The sequence below is a fragment of the Pristis pectinata genome, chromosome 12 (assembly GCF_009764475.1).
Source record: "Pristis pectinata isolate sPriPec2 chromosome 12, sPriPec2.1.pri, whole genome shotgun sequence".
Classification (NCBI taxonomy): domain Eukaryota; kingdom Metazoa; phylum Chordata; class Chondrichthyes; order Rhinopristiformes; family Pristidae; genus Pristis; species Pristis pectinata.
This window is the reverse complement of record NC_067416.1, coordinates 50,077,935-50,099,337: the sequence shown is the minus strand read 5'-3', so window position 1 is coordinate 50,099,337 and position 21,403 is coordinate 50,077,935. Positions and strand designations below refer to the sequence as shown.

Below are 21,403 nucleotides of genomic sequence, written 5' to 3'. Positions count from 1 at the left end.
GCAGCTCTACACAACTCTGGTGAGACCACACTTGGGAGTATTGTGTTCAGTTCTGATTACCTCATTATAGGAAGGACGTGCAAGCTTTAGAGAGGGTGCAGAGGCGATTTACCAGGATGCTGTCTGGATTGGAGAGCATGTCTTATGAGGATAGGTTGAGCTCGCTGGGAACTTTCTCTTTGGAGAGGAGGAGGATGAGAGGTGACTTGATAGAGGTGTACAAGATGATAAGAGGCATAGATCGATGTGGACAGTCAAGAGACTTTTTTCCCAGGGCGACCAAACGGCTAATGCGAGGGGACACTACCAATACTCTCAGCACCTACCTTGTTCAGCCACCTCAGATTCTTGTCCGATCACCTCTCAAACTGCCCGATTCCAAAATGGGGGCAGGACCAACCGATGCGATCTTTCCTCACAGCGCAACTTCTCGCCGGCCGCTCCGCACCTGATGTCCGGCAGCGACTGGGACGGACTGTGGAGGCCCCACCCCCAAAACACCCCAGGCAGGCCACGGGCAGGGCTGAGCTGTTATCGTTTTTCATCGATTTTAAATTTCTCTGACATTCAGAGACATTAAAATTGAAGTGATCAATAAACTTCCTTTAAAAAAAACTAAAACACACAATTAAGAACATTACAGCTGAATAACTGGCAGGAATTTGCTCCGCTCCCCGTGCACCCTGGTGTTTCCCATCATTGGAATGAATGTGGTCTCGGATCTCCTGCTGGCACTGCCCTGCCTGTGTCCTGTACCTTCCGGGAATCTCAGAGACATTCAGGGCCAGAGCAGGCCTGCCGTCCACAGCCACCGCCCTGTGCTGGAGGGACAGAGGAGAAACTCACTGGCCCTCTGCATCTGAAGTGCAGCAACCTGGTCGGGGAAGCAGCTGTACTTTGGGTGGGGAAGAGCAGTTGCCCCGCTCCTAAAAGCCTCTGATATCTCCTAACAGGCAGCAAAGCTGGGGTCAGGATGTGACACTCACGAACATTTAAACCCATTGAATTACAGCAATTAAAGAAACTAAATTATTTTTAAAAATTAAGAGTTAATAAAAATTACGCACATTTAAAAACATGAAACAAGAGCGCAGTCATTGATAGGCAGCTCTCCCCGCATCTCCGACCTTTGTCCCACAATCCCCACCGGAACGAGTGCGGTCTCGCATCCAGTGCCAGGTTCAGGATCCCAGAGGCGATTCCCCAGACGCAACGTTGGGACACCTCGGCCAAGCTCCCCAGGGACCGGCAGAGCGAGGATGGAAGGTGCGCCGAATCACCAAGACGGTCCCAGACGTCACCCGGCCCACGTCTGTGGCCGGTTAAAAGAACGAAGGCTGGCGTTACCCATCCGAATCACCACCAAAACTCACCACAGTGTGGCCCAGTGCATTGAAAACAGAAGCGACCCTACTTGGATGAGATTGGCAATACTGATCTCCAGCCCAGTTACAGCAGCTTCATAGAACAGCAGAAACCAACCCCAAACGTCCACAATAACAATCGTTCAACGCTGGTGTGATCAGCAGTACAGTAAGGTAATGTTTCTTTATTAGTTACATGTACATCAAAACACACAGTGAAATGCATCTTTTGCGTAGAGTGTTCTGGGGGCAGCCCGCAAGTGTTGCCACGCTTCCGGCGCCAACATAGCATGCCCACAACTTCCCAACCCGTACGTCTTTGGAATGTGGGATGAAACCGTAACACCCGAAGGAAACCCACGCAGACACGGGGGAGAACGTACAAACTCCTTACAGACAGCAGCGGGAATTGAACCCGGGTCTCTGGCGCTGTAAAGCATTACGCTAACCGCTACACTACCGTGCCTGCGGAATCCAACGCAGGACTGGTGTCTTGGCAGCGGCGACCTTTCAATATTCCACAGACGACACGTTTAACCTTCCTCCTGCTTCACTGGCAGTTTAGATGATTCAGCAAATCCCTTCCAATGCCCAGTGGGGGCAAAGAGTCTCTATCCAGTGTGAGTCCGCTGGTGCCTCAGCAGTTGAGAAGAATCACCGAACTTTTTCCCGCACTCAGAGCAGGTGAATGGCCTCTCGCCAGTGTGGACCCGCTGGTGGGTCAGCAGGTTGGAGGACTGGGTGAACCCCTTCCCACACTCGGAGCAGGTGAACGGCCTCTCCCCGGTGTGAGTGGACTGGTGTCTCAGCAGGGAGGAGGAGTGGCTGAAGCCCTTCCCGCACTCGGAGCAGGTGAACGGCCTCTCCCCGCTGTGGGTCGACCGGTGCGTCAGCAGGGACGATAACTGAGTGAAGCCCTTCCCGCACTCGGGGCAGGTGAATGGCCTCTCCCCGGTGTGGACTCGCTGGTGTCTCAGCAGTTGGGAAGAATAAGCGAATCCTTTTCCACAGGCGGAGCAGGTGAACGGCCTCTCCCCGGTTGTGAAGACGCCGTGTATCAGCAGGTGAGTTGACTGGGTGAACCCTTCCCGCACTCGGAGCAGGTGAAGGGCCTCTCCCCGGTGTGGACGCGCGGGTGCCTCAGCAGGTGGGACGAATGTGTGAACCCCTTCCCGCACTCGGAGCACGTAAATGGCCTCTCCTTGGTGTGAATCCGCTTGTGCGTCTGTAAAGAGGAGGACTGAATGAAGCCCTTCCCACACACGGAGCAGGTGAACGGCCGCTCCCCGCTGTGAATGCGCTGGTGTGTAATAAGGGCATTGGATAGCTTAAAGAGTTTGCCACAGTCGGAACACTGGAATGGTTTCATTTTCAAAACGAAACTCGGATAAACAAAGCACTCCCTAATCTCAATGCAAGTAAACGTCTCCTCCCAGCCTGTTGCACAAGTTTCCAGCTGGGATAGCAAACCGTTTCCTACTCCCGACAACCTGCATTCCATAACACTTCCAGCTGGGAATTACCGCTCAGTCTTCTACTTCAGGTCAGCTGATTAAAACCTCACCACAGTAGAACATGGGCTCACTGTCCTCCGGTGCTTTGCCCTCAGGATGCACAAAGCTCTTCCCACAGTCAGTGCCCTGGGACACACAGACTCAAGGGGCCGTGTGTGTGTCGGGTTGTTACACTGAGGTCCAACGCCCTTCCAAGGAAGAGGAGGGAGCATCGCTCCCTCCACGTTCGGAGGCCGTTGATGTTCAGTCACTGAAGAACCCAGTGACTCTGTCAGATCCTCGTGCGATGCTGGGATCAAGAATCCCGCCTGCAGATCCTCCCCTCATAATAATCTGCAAAAGAAATTTGAAAAGAGTAAAACTCCAATAACCCACTACCTGATTACTCTGAAGTCCCCCGGTTTGGCACCCGGATTGCCAGGAAATGTTTTACTATGTTCCCTTTCCCACCCGCCGGGCTCCCACTTCCCGCACACCCCTTAAATTGACCAGGGTGCCTGATCCGACGCTCTCTTTTTAACACTGGGTTTCAACGGGAAGGTGGGGGGGGGGTGGGGGGCGGGCAGTGCACATGCTCCTGTTTACATCAACGTTGCTGAGGTCGAGAGGTTTGAGAGCTTCCTAGGAATAAATATCACCAACCACGTAGATGCCACGGCCAAGAAAGCTCACCAGCGCCTCTACTTCCTCAGGAGGCTAAAGAAATTTTGGCATTTCCCCTTTGACCCTCACCCACCAATTTTTAATCGATGCACCACAGAAAGCATTCCTATCCCAAGGCACCACAGCTTGGTGGTGTAGCAATTAGTGAAATGCTATTACAGCGCTCAGCGACCTGGGTTCAATTCCTGCCGCTGTCTGTAAGGAGTTTATACGTTCTCCCCGTGTGTCTGTGTGGGTTTCCTTTGGGTGCTCCGGTTTCCCTCCACATTCCAAAGATGTACGGGTTAGGAAGTTGTGGGTGTGCTATATTGGCACCAGAAGAATGGTGACACTTGTGGGCTGCCCCGAGACATACTCAGTAACTCAAAAAGACGCATTTCACTGTGTGTTTCGATGTGCATGTGACTCATAAATAATATCTTAAGTATCTTAAACTGTTTCTGCCCGGGACCGCAAGAAACTGCAGCAAGTTGTGGACACAGCTCAGCACATCACGGACACCAGCCTCCCCTCCACGGACTCTGTCTGCAGTTCTTGCTGCCTTGGTAAAGCAGCCAGTACCATCAAAGACCCCACCCACCCTGGACATTCTCTCTCTCTTCTCCCCCCTACCCCATCAGGAAGAACCACCAGGCTCAAGGACAGCTTCTACCCCCGTTATAAGACTATTGAATGGACCTCCTGTACGACAAGATGGACTCTTGACTTCACAATCTACCTCGTCGTGGCCCTTGATAAGATATCTTTATTAGTCACATGTACATCGAAACAAACAGTGAAATGCATCTTTTGCGTAGAGTGTTCTGGGGGCAGCCCGCAAGTGTCGTCACGCTTCCGGCACCAACATAGCATGCCCACAACTTCCTAACCCATACGTCTTTGGAATGTGGGAGGAAACCGGAGCACCCAGAGGAAACCCACGCAGACACACGGAGAGAACGTACAAACTCCTTACAGACAGTGGCTGGAATTGAACCCGGGTCGCTGGCGCTGTAATAGCGTTACGCTAACCGCTACACTACCATGGCTGCTATTGTCTGCCTGCACTGCACTTTCTCTGTAGCTGTGACACTTTATTCTGCATTCTGTTATTGTTTTCCCCTGTACTATCTCGATGTATTGATGTGGTGAAATGATCTGTTTGGACGGCATGCAAAACCTCGGAACGTGTGACAGTAATAAACCAATTTAGGTCACTGTGGCTGTGAGAAAGCTGCACTACCTGCTGTGCCACCGTTTTACAGGCTGTTAGTATCGGAGGATTCACAGACAAAGACCTGCCAAAGTTGTACAACACATTGGGACCGAAACATCATCCCGCTCAGCAGGAAGGAATGGTTCAGGGGTTCCAGGTCTGGCCACAATCAAGCATCTGCCTGACCAGACACAGCACAGTCAAACCAGGAGAAACGTCGTTGGCACGGAAGGATTTACTGGTTTGCCTGGAGTAGCAGACGACTAATGAGTTCACACTGGAGGTAGAAGGCTTTCCTGCTCTGGACGTGTGAAGCGATTCTGCATTCCTCTCATCTGCAGAAGCACCAGCAAGTTCACAAGTAACTGCAAGGGGTGGATTTGGCCATCATTGCTCCTGCTTTAGCTACACCCAGGATTGAAGCACGCTCACTCCTGCAATCCTGAACCGCTTCTGCTTTTTTCACAACTTCTCACCCTCGACGCAAGCGCCAGCGCCCAAGGCGCGGTAACTGCATTTGGTGGCGGCGCAGAGATAGGTGGGAGAGCAAGTTGTGACAAGGACAATAAAGAGGCTACAGAAGGTGAGTGGCAAAGATTGTGCGACTGTAGTGCGGCGGTGGGAGATTGTGAAATGGTCTAATTTGACAAGAAACACAAAGAAAAAAAAAAAGCATTACCTAACTGATGAGGGCTTACAGGGCTGAGTTATAGAGCAATACAGCACGGAAACAGGCTCTTTGGCCCAACTCGTCCATGCTGACCAAGATGCCCATCTACATTCGTCCCTTATCCCCCCCCAAACCTTTCCCATCCATGTACCCGTCCACATGTCCTTTAAACGTTGTCCATCTGCATCTGAAAGCTTTACTCACACCTTTGTACCTCCAGACCACCTTTCAATGCACACTCCTCGCTGGGCTTCCTTGTTCCACTCTCCAGGAAACCCAGTCCGTCTAAAACTCTGCTGCCCACTTCCCAAACAAGTCCTGTTCACCCACTGCGTGCAGACTAAATGGTCCAGCAAAGTTTTCCAACCCCTCCATGGTTTCGGCCCTCCTCATCACTACAAGTGGCCCCAGTCCTGCAATCCTTCAAGGCCACTCTGCTCCTCCAATCGCAGTGTCTCTATCCTATCACCTCCGACATCGGTTTTGCTCAGGCTTTAACTTGTTACTGAAGATGGAAACAAATTCAAACTACTTTTTAAAGAAAACTGTTTAAATTCCCAAGAAGAGAAAAATCCACAAGACTTTGGGGAAAGAGCAGCGAAGTGGGATAACTTGGATTGCAGCGGGACCTGGGTCGCCGAGTGCACGACACACAAAAGACGAGCCTGCAGGTAGAAGAGTGTCATTGTCTGTTGCTGGGGAACTGAATACAATGCTCCCGTTACGAAGAGCGCCTGGGAGACGGCACCCCAAGGACACTGGTCTCCTCGTGAAGGGGAGGAGGTCAATGCACTGCAAGCAGTTCAGAGAACATTTCCCTGGAACGGGCAGGTTGTCTTGTAAGGTTGGACAGGCTCGAACTTGCATTCGCTGGAGCCCAGAGTGCGTCATACAGCTGTACAGTCCAGAATAGGTCCTTCCGCCCAACTCGTCCACACCGACTGTGATGCCCGTCTAGGTTAATCCCATTTTCCCGCATTAGGACTGCATCTGTCTACTCTTATCCTGTACAAATACCCCTCCAGATGCCTTTTAAACACTAATTGTACCTGCCTCTACTGCTACCTCTGGCAGCTCCTTCCATACGCCCATGTTCCTCTCTGTGTAAAACTTGCCCCTCGTATCCCCTTTGAATTTCTCCCTCTCACTTTAAACCTCAGCCCTCATCCCTGGAAAAAGACTGACTTGCTCCCTTCCTAAATCCCCTCAGTCTCCGACATTCCAGTGAGAATAAACCCACCCCATCCAATCTCACCTTACAGTGAAAGCCCTCCACAGTTCAGGCAACATCTGCTGAATCTCTTCTGCACTCTTTCTAATGCTACCACATCCTCCCCGTGCACAATCTCGCGAGTGCGGCCTGACCAGTGTCTTCTCAATGCCTCAGCCTATGAAGGCAAGCTTGCCAAACCCCTTCTTCACTCCCCTATCCACTTGCATCACCTTTTTCAGGGAGTTATGAACTTGCACCTCAGGCCCCCTTAGGACATCAGCATTGCTGTAGTCCCTGCCAATTACTGTACATGTCCTGTTAGTATTTGGTATTCCAAAATGCACCATCTCACACTAGTCTGGAATAAATGCTACCACTCTGCTCAATGAATACATCCCTCTAAGTCCTTTCCCAACCTTCTTTGCTTTTTACCACTGCACCAATTTTTGTGTCAGCAGCAGACACATTAATCAGTCCACCTACATTCTCATCCAAGTCACTTGTACATGCTACAAACAACAAAAGGTCCCAGCACCGATCCCTGCGGTATACCACTGGTTACAGACATCCAGTCTGAAAAACAACCCCTAAACCATTACTTTTTGCCTTCTATCGCCGAGCCAATTTTGGATCCAGCTTGCCGACACACCTTGGATTCCGTGGGCCCTAACCACCCGGACCAGTCTGCCGTCCGGTGTAGAAGACAATGGGAAGGGAGCTCTGGTGAACAAAGGGTTACTCCGTCTGTCTGTCTCTCTCTCTCTCTACTGGTAAACAGCTTGAGCCACCTGCTCGTGTAGTCTGCTTGGCTGATAAGGAGCTGCTGAGCAAGGCCACAAGGAAACAGGGTTGTGACTGACTGTGAGAGATGTGTTAACCTATCTGGCTGCACACAACAGCCTCGGCTTGACCAATGGTAGCGTGAGCTGGTCGAGCATACCCAAATACGGGCACGCCTGTGCAGTAGGTGGACACCCGCCGGAGAACAATGTATTTAAGTTTGTTAGCTCCCTGTATTCCTTGAGTCAGTCCACGTGCAGGGAGGAGCAGCACTGACTGTTTGCTCCTCCATGTACCCCCACTCCCGCTAGCGTTAAGCTATAAAGGACTTAATGTACGCTCCTTGGTTCTGCTGTTGTCTGCTTTACTACAGCGCGGGTCGACTTTCACATGGTACTTCGTCAAAAGAGGGGACTTAAATGAGGGTCTTGTCGTGCGGATGTGGAGAGGACATGTCCTCATGAGGGAGAATCCAGAACTTGGGGCTCACCAGTTAAAAATAAGGGGCCACCCATTTAAAACAATGGCAGGGAAATTTTCTCCCTTAGAGGGCAGTTTGTAACTCTCTAAGGGTGGTGGAAGCAGAGTCTTTGAATCTTTTTAAAGCGGAGGTAGACAGATTCCCCAAGAGCAAAGGGGTGGAAGGTTACCGTAGATAAGCAAGAATGCAGAGTTGAGATTATAATCAAACCAACCATGATCTTATTGAATGGTGGAGAAGGTTGAAGGGCATGTGGCGACTCCGAAGATATTTATTAGTCACATGTACATCAAAACATACAGTGAAATGCATCTTTTTGCGTAACTGAGAACGTGCTGGGGGCAGCCCGCAAGTGTCGCTACTCTTCTGGCGCCAACATAGCATGCCCACAATATCCTAATCTGTACATCTTTGCAATGTGGGGGGAAACCGGAGCACCCCGAGGAAACCCACGCAGATATGGGGAGAACGTACAAACTCTTTACAGGCAGCAGTGGGAATTGAACCCAGGTCGCTGGCGGTTCAATAGCATTACACTAACCACTATGCTACCGTGCTGCTGCTGGTCTGTATGTTTATATGTTGTTAATATGCCCTTTATTGGGTAATCTTCTGGACAAACATCGGAGAAATAAAGATTTAAGGCCATTGTACGTTGAGTCTAACAAACATCTCTTAATTCAATGATAATTTCCACTAAAGTACTGTGGCAGCTAGTACCTGCACAGGGAGATCCCTCAAACAGCAGTGAGATAATCGGCTAGTGTATCAGGTTTTGCTTCTGGAGTTGGTCAGAAGCCAGTGATGGTCCCTGTGATAGTTCCAGTCAACAACTGCCCTGTTTTCAGCGTGGAGAACGAGGTTTCTTATGAGGGGACAGGAGCTGGTTGACCCTGAAAAGTACCTGAAGAAATCACTGTCCTTAAATCTTTCTGATGCCAGTTGAAGTTCCTCCTGCATTAAAACAGTTAACATTGAATATAAATCCTAACTTATTTTTGCTGCAAAACCTAGAATGTAACTGGGTTCTGAATTCATTCTGCAGGGTTCTTATATAAAAATCATCCCACACTGACTCTCAGCCGATGACACGTTTTGGAATGAGTCATGACTGCATAAATTAAATTCCATGTTTTAGGTGGGTTCAGGCCTAGAAAGACCTGGGGGAATATGTTCACAAATCTCTGAAGGTACCTTTTCAAGGCACCGGTTTCCTGAATTAAAAAAATATGGATTAAGGTATCGGAAGAGACTTTCAGAATCTCAGGACATCCTGAAACACTTCACAGCCGAAGAAATACTTTGTGTCATCACGGCACAGAACAACGCATGGAAAATGTGCCAGCTTCTCTATGTGCAGCAAGCTGCTGTAAAAAGCAGTGTGATAAATGGCGATATGGTATATTTTTGTGATGTTTTTTGAGCATAACTGTTGTCCAGGACACCAGGGACGAAGACTGGGAGAACAAAGCAGGATTAGTGTATTTGAACTCAATGGACCATAGGATTCATTTCTGTGCCATGACCTTCAAGAACCCTCTTCAAAAGAGTGCTATTGATTCTGTCACATCCACCTGAGAGATCAGATGAGTCTCTGGCTTAACATCTCACCAGAAACTGCAGTACTCCCTCGAAACTAACCTGGACTCTCAGGACTGATTCTTGTGCTCACATCTCCAAAATGGAATTTGACCTCCCAATCTTCTTATTCAGATACAATGGAACAGTCCACCAATTCAGAGCTGACAACACATAAATCGAAGCAGAACCTGTAAAAGCAAGGAAGTAATACTATATATTTTTAAAAAAACAGATCATCGTTTAGACCTTGACTGTGAAAGATTCTGGACACCACATTTTAGGGAGAACATCAACATGGAAGAGGAACACCACGCACTGGAACTCAGCGGGTCGGGTAGCGGCTATGGAGGGAAATGGACAGTCGGCGTTTCTGGGTCGAGACCCTTCAGGGTCCTGATGCAGGTTCTCGACTCGAAACGTCGACTGTCCATTTCCCTCCATAGACACTGCCCGACCCGCTGGGCTCCTCCAGCGCTTTGTGTGTTGCTCCAGATATCCAGCATCTGCAATCTCTTGTGTCTGCAACAAGCAGGAGCAGACTAGTTATGAGTGAAAGACCAGAGAAGCTGGGATTATTCTCCTTAAACAGAGAAAAGGAGATTTAATAGAGGCCATCAAATTCCAGAGCAGGTCAAGAAAGACCGTTCCAATTGGCAAGAGGGGTCACCAACACGCAGATCCATGGAATTCATTACAGTTGATCTGGACTGAATTTACAAAACCCGTGTGGTTCATAAAATCAGGAGAGGCCAAGTGGGATCAATGGCCGCCGTACCCACAGTCCCCCGCGCCCTGGAAACCCCTCCGTTGGACACGAGTCCCGGGTGGGGTGGGGGTGGGGGGAGGGTCCGTCCCCAGTGCGGCGCTTCTGAGGTCCGCACCCATTCTTCCCCCAGCTGCGGGGGCTGCAACTGCCCCAACCCCAACCCCGGCCCCGGCGTTGATTATAAGGCGCCACCCAACGCCACCATCCGCCGCCTACCTTGCCGGGACATCAGCCGGGCCCTCACTGCGCATGCGAGGAAAGCGGCCTCTGGCGCCTGCACCGTGTTGTTCCACCGATAGGGCGCTTTCTGAAGCGCGGAGATCTCTGGGTAATGGAGGCCTCGCTTGATCCTGTTTCAAAGCTTGAATCAACAGCGCCTTCCTCATATCTCCCTCATCGGCTGGCCGCCAAAGTGAAGGTTAGAAACGGTAGACGTGAGTGCATTATCTTCCAAAATCCCAGAAGACTGGAAAACTGCACAGGAAAGGAGGGAGACAGAAAGAGGGGAAAACAGTAAGTTGACCTGTCATCAGGGGGAAAAGTTGGAATCCACTTTGGTGACAGGACCTTTTGCAAAATCATGAAGCAATTCAACAGATTCAACAGGCTTTTATGAAAAAGAAATTAGTTTTGATGAATTTATGAGTCGTTGAGGATGTAACAGACAGGGTGGATAAAGGGGAACCAGCAGATGTAGTGAATTTGGATTTCCGAAAGGAAATGAGGTGCCACGTGAAAGGTTACTGCACAAGGTAATAGATCACAGCGTTAGGGGTTATATGTACTGCACGGTCAGATATTGGCTTGCTAACAGAAAACACTGGGGATAAATTGATCATATTCAGGTTGGCAACTGTAATTGGAAAAAGTAGCATAGAGATCAGTGCTGACAGTAGGATGTCAAGGCCTTGGAAAGAGTGAAGGTTAGAATTACCAGGAGATGAGCAACTTGAGTCACGGGGAGAGACTGCAGCAACCGAGTTTGTTTTCAGAGCAGAGACAGTTTAAACAATATTTGGTAGAGGTGTTTCAAAATCATTTATAGGTTTGAGAATAAGAATAATAATAGCAATAAGGATAAATAAATTTAGACCATGTGGTATTGGGGGTACTGATGAAAGTGTCCTGACTGGTTAGATCATGGTCTGGTACGGCAATTCAAATGCGCAGGAATGTAAGAAGCTGCAGAGAGCAGTGGACTCAGCCCAATACATCACGGGCACATCCCTCCCCACCATCGGGAGTATCTACAGGAGGAGCCGTCATCAAAGATCCCCACCATCCAGGCCATCGCAACTGCCGGGCAGGAGGTACAGAAGCCTGAAGTCCCTCACCACCAGGTTCAAGGACAGCTACTTCCCTTCAACCATTCGGTTCTTGAACCAAACGGCACAACCCTAATCAATGCGACACCATGACCACTTTGCACTAACAGTGACGTTGTGATTGTTTTTTTTTGTTCTAATCACGTTCTTACATAGAACATAAGTACAGCCCTTTGGCCCACGATGTTGTGCTGATGAATATAAACCTTATCCACATTCAATATATCCCCCTCTTGACTTCACCTCCCATAACCCTCTATTTTTCTTTCATCCATGTGCCTATCTAAGAGTCTCTTAAATTACCCTATTGTATCGGCCCCTACCAGCCCCCAGCAGTGCATTCCAAGCACCCACCACTCTCTAACCTACCTCTAACATCTCTCCTGAACTTTCCTCCACGCACTGTAAATGGGTGACCTCTAGTATTGGCCATTACCGCCCTGGGGAAAAGGTGCTGGCTGTCCACTCTGTCTATGCCTCTCACAATCTTATACACCTCTATCAAGTTGCCTCTCATCCTCTGTTGCTCCAAAGAGAAAAGCCCAAGCTCACTCAACCTCTCCTCATAAGACATGTTCTCCAATCTAGGCAGCATCCTGGTAAATCTCCTCTGCACCCTCTCCAAAGCTTCCACATCCTTCCTGTAATGTGGCGACCAGAACTGAACGCGATACTCCAAGTGTGGTCTAACCAGAATCTCATAGAGCTGCAACATCACCTCGCGGCTCTTAACTCAATCCTCCTGCTAATGAAGGCCAACACACCATATGCCTTCTTAACCACCTTATCAACTTGCATGGCAACTTTGAGGGATCTATGTACATGGACCCCAAGATCCCTCTGTTCCTCCAAACTGCTAAGAATCCTGCCATTAACCAAGTGCTCTGACTTCAAGTTCGATCTTCCAAAGTGTATCACTTCACATTTCTCCGGATTGAACTCCATCTGCCACTTCTCGGTCCAGCTCTGCATCCTGTCTAAATCCTGTTGCAACTTACGACAACCTTCTGCACTATCTACTACACCACCAACTTTCATGTCATCAGCAAACTTACCAACTCACCCTTCCACTTCTTCATCCAAGTCAATTATAAAACTCATAAAGAGCAGGGGTCCCAAAACAGATCCCTGCGGAACACCACTGGTCGCTGACCTCCAGGTCGGATACTCCCCTTCTACAACCGTCCTCTGCCTTGTGTGGGCAAGCCAATTTTGAATCCACACAGCCAACTTTTCCATGGATCCCATACCTCATGACTTTCTGGATGAGTCTACCATGGGGAACCTTGTCAAACACCTTGCTAAAATCCATATATACCACATCCACCGCACTACCTTCATCAATTTGTCTTGTCACTGCCTCGAAAGACTCTTAGGCTTGTGAGGCACAATCTGCCCTTCACAAAGCCATGTTGACTATCCCTAATAAGACTATGCTTCTCCAAATGCCCATAAATCCTGTCCCAAAGAATTCTCTCCAATAGTTTACACACCACTGACGTGAAATCCACTGGTCTATAATTCCTCGGATTATCCCTTTTACCTTTCTTGAACAATAGACTAACGTCTGCTTTCCTCCAACCCTCTGGTACCGCTCCTGTGGCCAGAGAGGACGCAGAGATCATTGTTAACACTCCAGCAATCTCTTCCCCTGCCTCCCACAGTAACCTGAAGTATATCCTCTCTGGTCCCAGGGACTTACCCATCCTAATGCTTTTCAGTAGCTCCAACACTGCTTCTTTCTTAACCTCGACATGCTACAGCACATTTGCCTGTTCTACGATGACCTCACGTTCGTCTACGTCCCTCTTCCTGGTGAGCACTGAAGCAAAGTATTCATTCAGGACCTCCCCTACCTCCTTCACCTCCAGACACAGTTTCCTCCCTTATCCCTGAGCGGTCCTACCCTCACCCTAGTCATCCTCTTGTTCCTCACATATGTATAGAACGTCTTAGGGTTTTCCTCAACCCTACTTGCCAAGGTCTTCTCATGTCCATTTTTAGCTCTCCTAAGTCCCTTCTTAAGGTCCTTCCTGACTACCTAATAACTCTCAAGAGCACTGTCTGATTTTTGCTTTCTAAATCTTAAATATGCTTCCTTCTTCCTCTTGACTAAATCTCCCACCTCTCTTGTTAACCATGGTTCCTTCACCCTACCTTCCTTTCCTTGTCTCAGTGGGACAAACCTGTCTAGAACCCCATATATTTGGTCCCTAAACAACCTCCACATTTCTGCGGTGCATTTACCAGAGAACATCTGTTCCCAGTTTACACTCCCAAGTTCTGGCCTAATACCATCGTAATTTGCCCTCCCCCAATTAAATACTTTCCCATAATGTCGGCTCCTATCCTTGTCCATGGCTATGCTAAAGGTCAGGGAGTTGTGGTCACTATCCCTGAAATGCTTGCCCACCGAGAGGTCCGTCACCTGACCAGGTTCATTGCCTGGTACCAGATCCAGGGTGGCCTCTCCTCTACTCGGCCTGTTCACATAATGTGTCAGGGATCCTTCCTGTACACACCTAACAAATTCTGCCCCATCTAAACCTTTTGCACTACGGAGGTGCCAGTCAGTATTAGGGAAGTTGAAGTCACCCATGACAACAACCCTGCTATTTTTGCACCTTTCCAAAATCTGCCTACTTACCTGCTGCTCAGCGTCCTGGTGGCTATTCTGAGGGCCTATAGAACACCCCCAACAGAGTGATCGCTCCCTTCCTGTTTCTGACTTCCACCCACACTGACTCAGTGGATGATCCCTCTATGATGTCCTCCCTTCCTACGGCTGTGATACTATCTCTGATTAGCAATGCCAACCCCCAACCCTTCTACCCCCTTCCCTCTCCTTTTTGAAACATCTAAACCCCAGAACCTCGAGCAGCCACTCCTGCCCTTGCGACAGCCAAGCCTCTGTAATGGCCACAACATTGTAATTCCATGTACTCAACCGTGCTCTAAGTTCATCACCCTTATTCTTAGCACTTCTTGCATTGAAGTAAACACAGTTCAACCCATCTAACTGACAGCATTTATGCCCTATTCCCTGTCTATACTTCCTGACATTCTCTGTACAAATCGCATCTACTTCTACCCCAACTGATCCATCCTCTAATCTGACACTCTGGTTCCCATCCCCCTGCCAACCTAGTTTAACCCTCCCCAACAGCTCCAGCAAACCTGCCCACAAGAACATTGGTCCCCCTCGAGTTCAGGTGTAACCCGTCCCTTTTGTAGAGGTCAAGCCTACCCCAGGAGAGATCCCAATGATCCACAAATCTGAACCCCTGCCCCCCCTGCACCAACTCTTCAGCCACTCGTTAGTCTGCCGTATCTTCCTATTCTTTTCTTCCCTGGCACGTGGCACAGGCAATGATCCAGAGATTACTATACTTGCTTTTCAGCTTCCTTCCTAACTCCCAAGACTTGCTCTTTGGGACCTCATCCCTCATCTTACCCATGTCGTTGGTGCCAGTGTGCACCACGACTTCTGGATGCTCAACCTCCCCCTTAGGAATGCTGCGCACTCGATCCGAAATGTCTCCAACCCTGGCACCTGGGATGGCAACATACCACCTGGGAGTCTCATCCTTGTTCTTTCTCGTAAAAATTGGGTATAGTTTATGTTTTTCTTGTGAATGCTGCTTATATGATGCTCTGTGCCTGTGGTGCTACTGCAGGTAAGTTTTCATTGCACCTAGTGTATGCATGTATGTACTGATGCATTGACAATAAACTCGACTTTGACTTTGAATATATTGCCATGTATTGAAAACTGGTTAACAGACAAAAGACAGAGGACAGGATGAACAGGTCATTTTTGGGTTGGGAGGTTGTGACAATTGGGCACCACAGCGATGAGTCCTAGAGATCAAGTATAATGTGTCTAAGTTTTCTGATGGAAGGAAGTTGGAGAGTAGTGTGAATGGTGAGGAGGATGCAGCAAGGAGATATTTACTTATTAGTCACATGTACATGAAACACACGGTGAAATGCATCTTTTTGCGTCACTGAGGATGTGCTGGGGGCAGCCCGCAAGTGTCGCCACGCTTCCGGCGCCAACATAGAACGCCCACAACTTCCTAACCCGTACGTCTTTGGAATGTGGGAGGGAACTGGAGCATCCGGAGGAAACCCACGCAGACACAAGGGGAGAACGTACAAACTCCTTACAGACAGTGGTGGGAATTGAACCCGGGACGCTGGCGCTGTAGTAGCGTTATGCTAACCGCTACACTACCAGAGTCAGGAAAAAATAGACAGTTAAGTGAATGGGCAAGGCCAGGGTGGATAGAAAAATTGAATATTTTTGGAAGAGGAAGAGGTTAAAAGGTGACACGAGATTCTGAAGATGCTGGAATCTGGAGCAACACACACAAAGCGCTGGAGGAACTCAGCAGGTCAGGCAGCATCCACGGAGGGAAATAAACAGTCGATGTTTCGGGTCAAGACCCTTCATCAGGACTGGAGAGGAAGAGGGCAGAAGCCAGAAGGAAGGGGAAGGGGAAGGGGAAGGGGAGGAGCACAGGGGATGGGCGAGTCCAGGTGAGAGGGGGGAAGGTAGGTGGGTGGGGAAAGGGGGATGAAAGGGAATGATGTAGGAAGCTGAGAGGTGATACATGGAGATGCAAAGGGCTGAAGAAGAAGGAATCCTATAGGAGAGGACAGTAGACCGTGGAATAAAGGGAAGGTGGGGAACAGAGGGAGGTGATCGGCAGGTCGTGAGGGCGAGAGAGGGGAAAGAGCAAGAGTGAGGGGGGCCACAGGAATGAGGGAAAAACAGCGGGAGTTGGAAAAAAGGGGAAAACAGAGGGAAGGGGTAACCAGAAGTTAGAGATATGGGGTTGAGGCCGTCAGGTTGGAGACTCCCAACCTGGTATGAGCTGTTATTGCTCCAACCTGCGTCCGGCCTCAACGTGGCAGTAGAGGAGGCCGTGGAAAGACATGTCGCTGTGGGAATGGGAAGTGGATTTGAAGTGGCTGGCCACCGGGAGATCCTGGCAGCTGCAGCGGATCAGAAGGAGTTGGTATTCAGTGCAACCTTGTCCTTGTACGTGATCCACTGATAGTTAACGTAGCAGGTACAGCAAGCAATTAGGAAGGGAACGGGGAGCAGTTCGAAGGGGGCAAAAGGCCAGCTCCTACCCTATTTCTGAATGAAGAGTCAGTATCCAGACACAGATTTAAAGCAAGTGGCATAAATTCCAGAGGTGAGACTGAGGAAAAAAATGTTGGAGACACTCAGCAGGTCAGGCAACATCTGTGGAAATATTGTGAATGTTTGGACTTGAAGATCATTTGTCAGAAATGGGGAGGTGAGAAAATACGTTGGTTTTAGGTGACACACAGGGTAAGGAGGGGATGGACAGAGCAATGGGAACATCTCAGAGAGGGGGAGACCAGGGTTTCCAAGGTGACTACAATATTTACTGAGGCATTTGGTTAATAGATTAACAAGGGAGTTAGAGAGGAAAAATAAACTGAAATTTTTTGAAAACCCTGAAAGTGGCGTCACAGGTAGACAGGGTGGTGACGGAGGCTTTTGGCATGCTGGCCCGAATCAGTCAGGGCACTGAGTACAGAAGTTGGGACGTTATGTTGCAGTTGTACAAGGCGCCGGTGAGACTGCATTTGGAATATTGTGTTCAGTTTGGGTGGCCGTGCTATAGGAAAGGTATCATTCAGCTGGAAAGAGTTCAGAGGAGATTTACGAGGATGTTGCCAGGACTCCAGGGACTGAGTTCTGGAGAGAGGTTGAGCAGGTTGGGACCTTTTTTCATTGGAGCAAAGGAGAACGAGGGGGTGACCTTATAGGGGTGTACAAAATCATGAGGGGCATAGACAGGGTCAATGTGCAGAGTCTTTTCCCCAGGGTTGGGTAAAATCAAGATCTAGAGGGCATAGGTTTAAGGTGAGAGGGGAGAGATTCAATAGGAACCTGAGGGGTAAATTTTTCACCAGATGTGGAATGAACTGTTGAGACAGATGTGCATTAACAATACTTTAAAGGTAGCTGGACAGGTACATGGATTAAGCTTTAGAGGGATATGGGCCAAACACAGGCAAATGGGACTAGCTCAGATGGGGATCTTGGTCGGCATGGACAAGCTGGGCAGAAGGGACCATTTCTATGCTGTATGACTTTGACTAAACAAAGGGATAGGTAAAGGTTGCAAAATGCGACCCGAGCTATTGCTGAACCTGAAACCAAGAGGAGAATGCTGGAAACACCCAGCAGATCAAGCAGTGCCTGAGGAGGGATGGCCAATTTCTATGGGATGAGCGTGGATCCGACCAGGGAAGCTGGAACTAACCGTTGACCAGCAGAACTGTGGTGGAACAATGGGCTGCCCTCAGGGAAGAGGCAGCTGAAGCACATCCCCGTGAAGAACAAAGGAACAAGTGGATTCAGTGCTCCCTGGATGATGACAGAGATTGAGGCGAAACAAAAAGGCTGCTCATGGCAAGTGCCGGGTTGCAAATACAGAGAACCAGACTGACTGCAGCAGAACCAGGGCGGGAGAGGAGAAAACTAAAATAAGAGAGGATCTTGAGAAAAGATTAGCTGGGAATCCAATGGTGCTATCACCTTGGGGACAGTAAAACGATCGTACATGGAGGAGGGAGGGTGATTAAGCACAAAATGGTGACTTCCAACTTAATAACGGAGGAGATGGATGACATTGAGAAATAGATAACACGGAGTAATTGGAAAAAAATGTCTGAATATAGAAGTGGATAAGTCACCAGGACTGGATAGGATGCATCCTAGAATTCTATGGGAAGAAATTGCAGGGACACAGACCGCCCAGTGACCCGGGTTCAATTCCCGCCACTGTCTGTAAGGAGTTTGTACGTCCTCCCCGTGTCTGCGTGGGTTTCCTCCGGATGCTCCGGTTTCCTCCCACATTCCAAAGACATACGGGTAGGTTAACATGGGTGTAAATGGGCGGCGCAGACATGTTGGACCGGAAGGGCCTGTTACCGTGCTGTAAATAAAGTTTTAAAGTCTTAAAAAGTTTTAAAATTCAGGAGAATGGCTTTTCTCCCCCCTTATTTTGTCTGCCCCTCCACTTACCTCTGTCTCCCAACCCCATCCCTACCCCTCCCCAACCTGGCTCGATCTACCCGTCAGCCTTCACCGCCCCCACCCCCTCAATCCGCCAATCATCCACTGGCCCCAGTCCCACCACACCTCATCTTTACGCTGGCCGTCTCCCCTCTCCACTCTTGAGTCCTGACGCGGGGTTTCAACCCGAAACGTCGACAGTCCCACAGATGCTGCTCAACCTGTTGAGTTGCTCCAGCAGATCATTTGTTGCTGTGAATTCAGGAGTAACTTCTTCCCCCCCCCCAGAGAGTGGCCACAATGTGGACCCCACTCCCACAGAACGTGCTTGAGGTGAACAATACAGGTACATGGAAGTAGAAGGTCAATGAACAAAGAGGGGAGAAAAACAGTAGAAGGATATTCCGCCGGTGAAAAAGAAGAGACAGCTGGTGTGATGAATAAACAGTGGCAAGAACTAGATGGGATGAACAGCTTTGTCTTTGTACTCTTGTATTCTATCCATCGCAGAGTCAAAGGGCTTGCAAAAATCTTTAAAAGAACATTGATTTATTTGATATATATTCCAAGTACTACCCTCCAGCCCATTTATTACAACAACCAGGGTCCAATACTGTGTGATCAACAGTAGCAATAACTGCAGGATAGAACTCCTGCGGGCACTCGTGTCTCGACAGCTGCAGCGTTTAAATATTGAACAGGTAAACATTTCTCCGTTGATATTCAAAGATCCGTGACATTCAGATGCTGACAAATCGATTGACTCGATCAGACTTTGATGCGTTGTTCATTTTGAGGTTTCCGCTGTTAATTCCTCCCCTTCTGGTACTCTGCAAAAGCCGTGGACAGAAGTCGCCATTAACAGCAGGTTGTTAATCTTTCCCCCCAGTGTGAACTCGCTGGTGTGTCAACAGATGGGATGACTGAGTGAATCCCTTCCCGCACTCGGAGCAGGTGAACGGCCTCTCCCCTGTGTGGACCCGCTGGTGCCTCATCAGGCTGGACGAGCGAGTGAATCCCTTCCCGCACTCAGAGCAGGGGAACGGCCGCTTTCTGTCGTGAAGCTGCTGGTGTGTGAACAGGTTGGATGACAGAGTGAATCCCTTCCCACACTCGGAGCAGGTGAACGGCCTCTTCCCGGCGTGAACGACCTGGTGCCGTAGCAGATGCGACGACTGAGTGAATCCCTTCCCGCACTCGGAGCAGGTGAACGGCCGCTCCCCAGTGTGGACTATCTGGTGCGACAACAGATGGGAGGACTGAGTGAACCCCTTCCCGCACTCCAGGCAGGTGAACGGTCTCTCCTCGGTGTGGACTCGCTGGTGGGTCAGCAGAATGGATGACCGAGTGAACCCCTTCCCGCACTCGGAGCAGGTGAACGGCCTCTCGCCGGTGTGGACCCGCTGGTGGGTCAGCAGCCGAGATGAATGGCTGAATCCCTTCCCACAGTCAGAGCAGGTGAACGGTCGCTCCCCGGTGTGAAGCCGCTGGTGCCTCACCAGAGCACTGGATCGCTTAAAGCCTTTCCCACAGCTGGAGCACTGAAATGGGTTCATCGGTGTGGAGGCAAGGGTGTTAAACAGGAGGATAAATCAGTGAGCCACTTCCTAGACACACAGCACGTTAAGGCCTCTCACCAATGGAACGCACAAGTTTCCAGCTGGGACAGCTAACTTTCTTCCAGTGATCAACTTATTTCGATGTACACGTGACTAATAAAGATATCTTATCTTACTGTCCTGATCAAAGTGTTATCTTGAAATTATTTGCCCGCTCCTTCACATCGGTCACTTGATCAAAACCTCTCATGCACACACACACACAACGGGCACAATCAGGTCTCCCCACCATGAAAGGGACGATGTCTCTCTGGCTCTAAGTGCCCAATGTTCTTTCCCTTCTCCGTTCTGAAAATCTGACTCCGCTGCGTGTCTCAGTGCCTTGACCGTCACAGCAGTGTTTGAAATAAGTTTCCCAGAGACAGATTGGGCAAATGTTTCTCCTTTGATATCCTTAGACCAGTGATACCAGATGCTGATGAATCAATTGACTCAGTCAGACTTTGACATGTTGTTCGGTTTGAGATTCCTGTTGTTAAATCCTCCCCTTCTAATACCCTGCAAAATGGGTTTAGAAAAGCCATTGTTAATTACAGAATATAAATCCAGAACAGATGGTGACTTAAGCAGTACCATTCTCAGCTCTTGAGATTGTGGGCTAACATCAAACATCAGAGACTTGAACTCTAATACCTAGCCTGTTGCTCCACTGCAGTGCTGATGGGGTGCTGTTCTACCAGAAGTGCCCTGCAGGCAGGAGTCAACACCAGGAGTTGGTGGACCAGAACTTACATGTTCACTGGTAAGTATCTGGGCTCCAATTAGAGACTAAATCTCATGAAGTATCCAGAGAACTAAAGGTGATCCACTGGACTTTAGGAGGCAGAGACAAGAAGTGTGGTAAGAATCCTGAGAAACCTCCATTCAGGCCTCTTAAGTTGTATTTGATGGAAGAGCTCATTTCATAAACATAAGTAGTTTTTGATTTTTTTTTTCTTTATCTTATATACAATTGTTTCTCTTACCCAAGAGAAATAATAATAAGCAAAGAAGAGTCTAATTTCAGGCAAACTCACCAAGAACATAATCAGCAGAGGACTCGTGTCTTCATACCATGAGAACACAGCGGATCTTTCACCCCAGCACAACTCTCCTGAAGTAACCTCCCTAGATTTCCTTCAGATTTAAGCATCTTTCGATATTGGTCTTGAGTTTACTCAGCGACT

At 49.1% G+C, this 21,403-nt stretch overlaps 1 protein-coding gene across 3 annotated transcripts in view; it reads right to left on the bottom strand.

The window, feature by feature from the left end:
* Positions 1–1,574: 1,574 nt before the first annotated feature.
* The window catches only part of LOC127576626 (zinc finger protein 229-like), a 38,967-nt gene continuing 19,138 nt past the window's right edge, over positions 1,575–21,403 (bottom strand). Inside the window, exons 4-6 of one of the 3 annotated variants that reach the window (XM_052027203.1) lie at positions 19,496–20,735; positions 2,448–2,726; positions 1,575–2,364 (exon numbers count right to left, since the gene is read on the bottom strand). In XM_052027203.1, the coding sequence (XP_051883163.1) occupies positions 1,976–2,364; positions 2,448–2,726; positions 19,496–20,174 (1,347 nt within the window). In that variant the 5' untranslated portion in view covers positions 20,175–20,735 and the 3' untranslated portion in view covers positions 1,575–1,975. Of the gene's footprint in view, positions 2,365–2,447; positions 3,212–9,521; positions 9,650–10,443; positions 10,702–19,495; positions 20,736–21,403 lie in introns of those variants that run through there. The other 2 variants (XR_007957254.1, XR_007957253.1) reach the window with 2 other exon arrangements.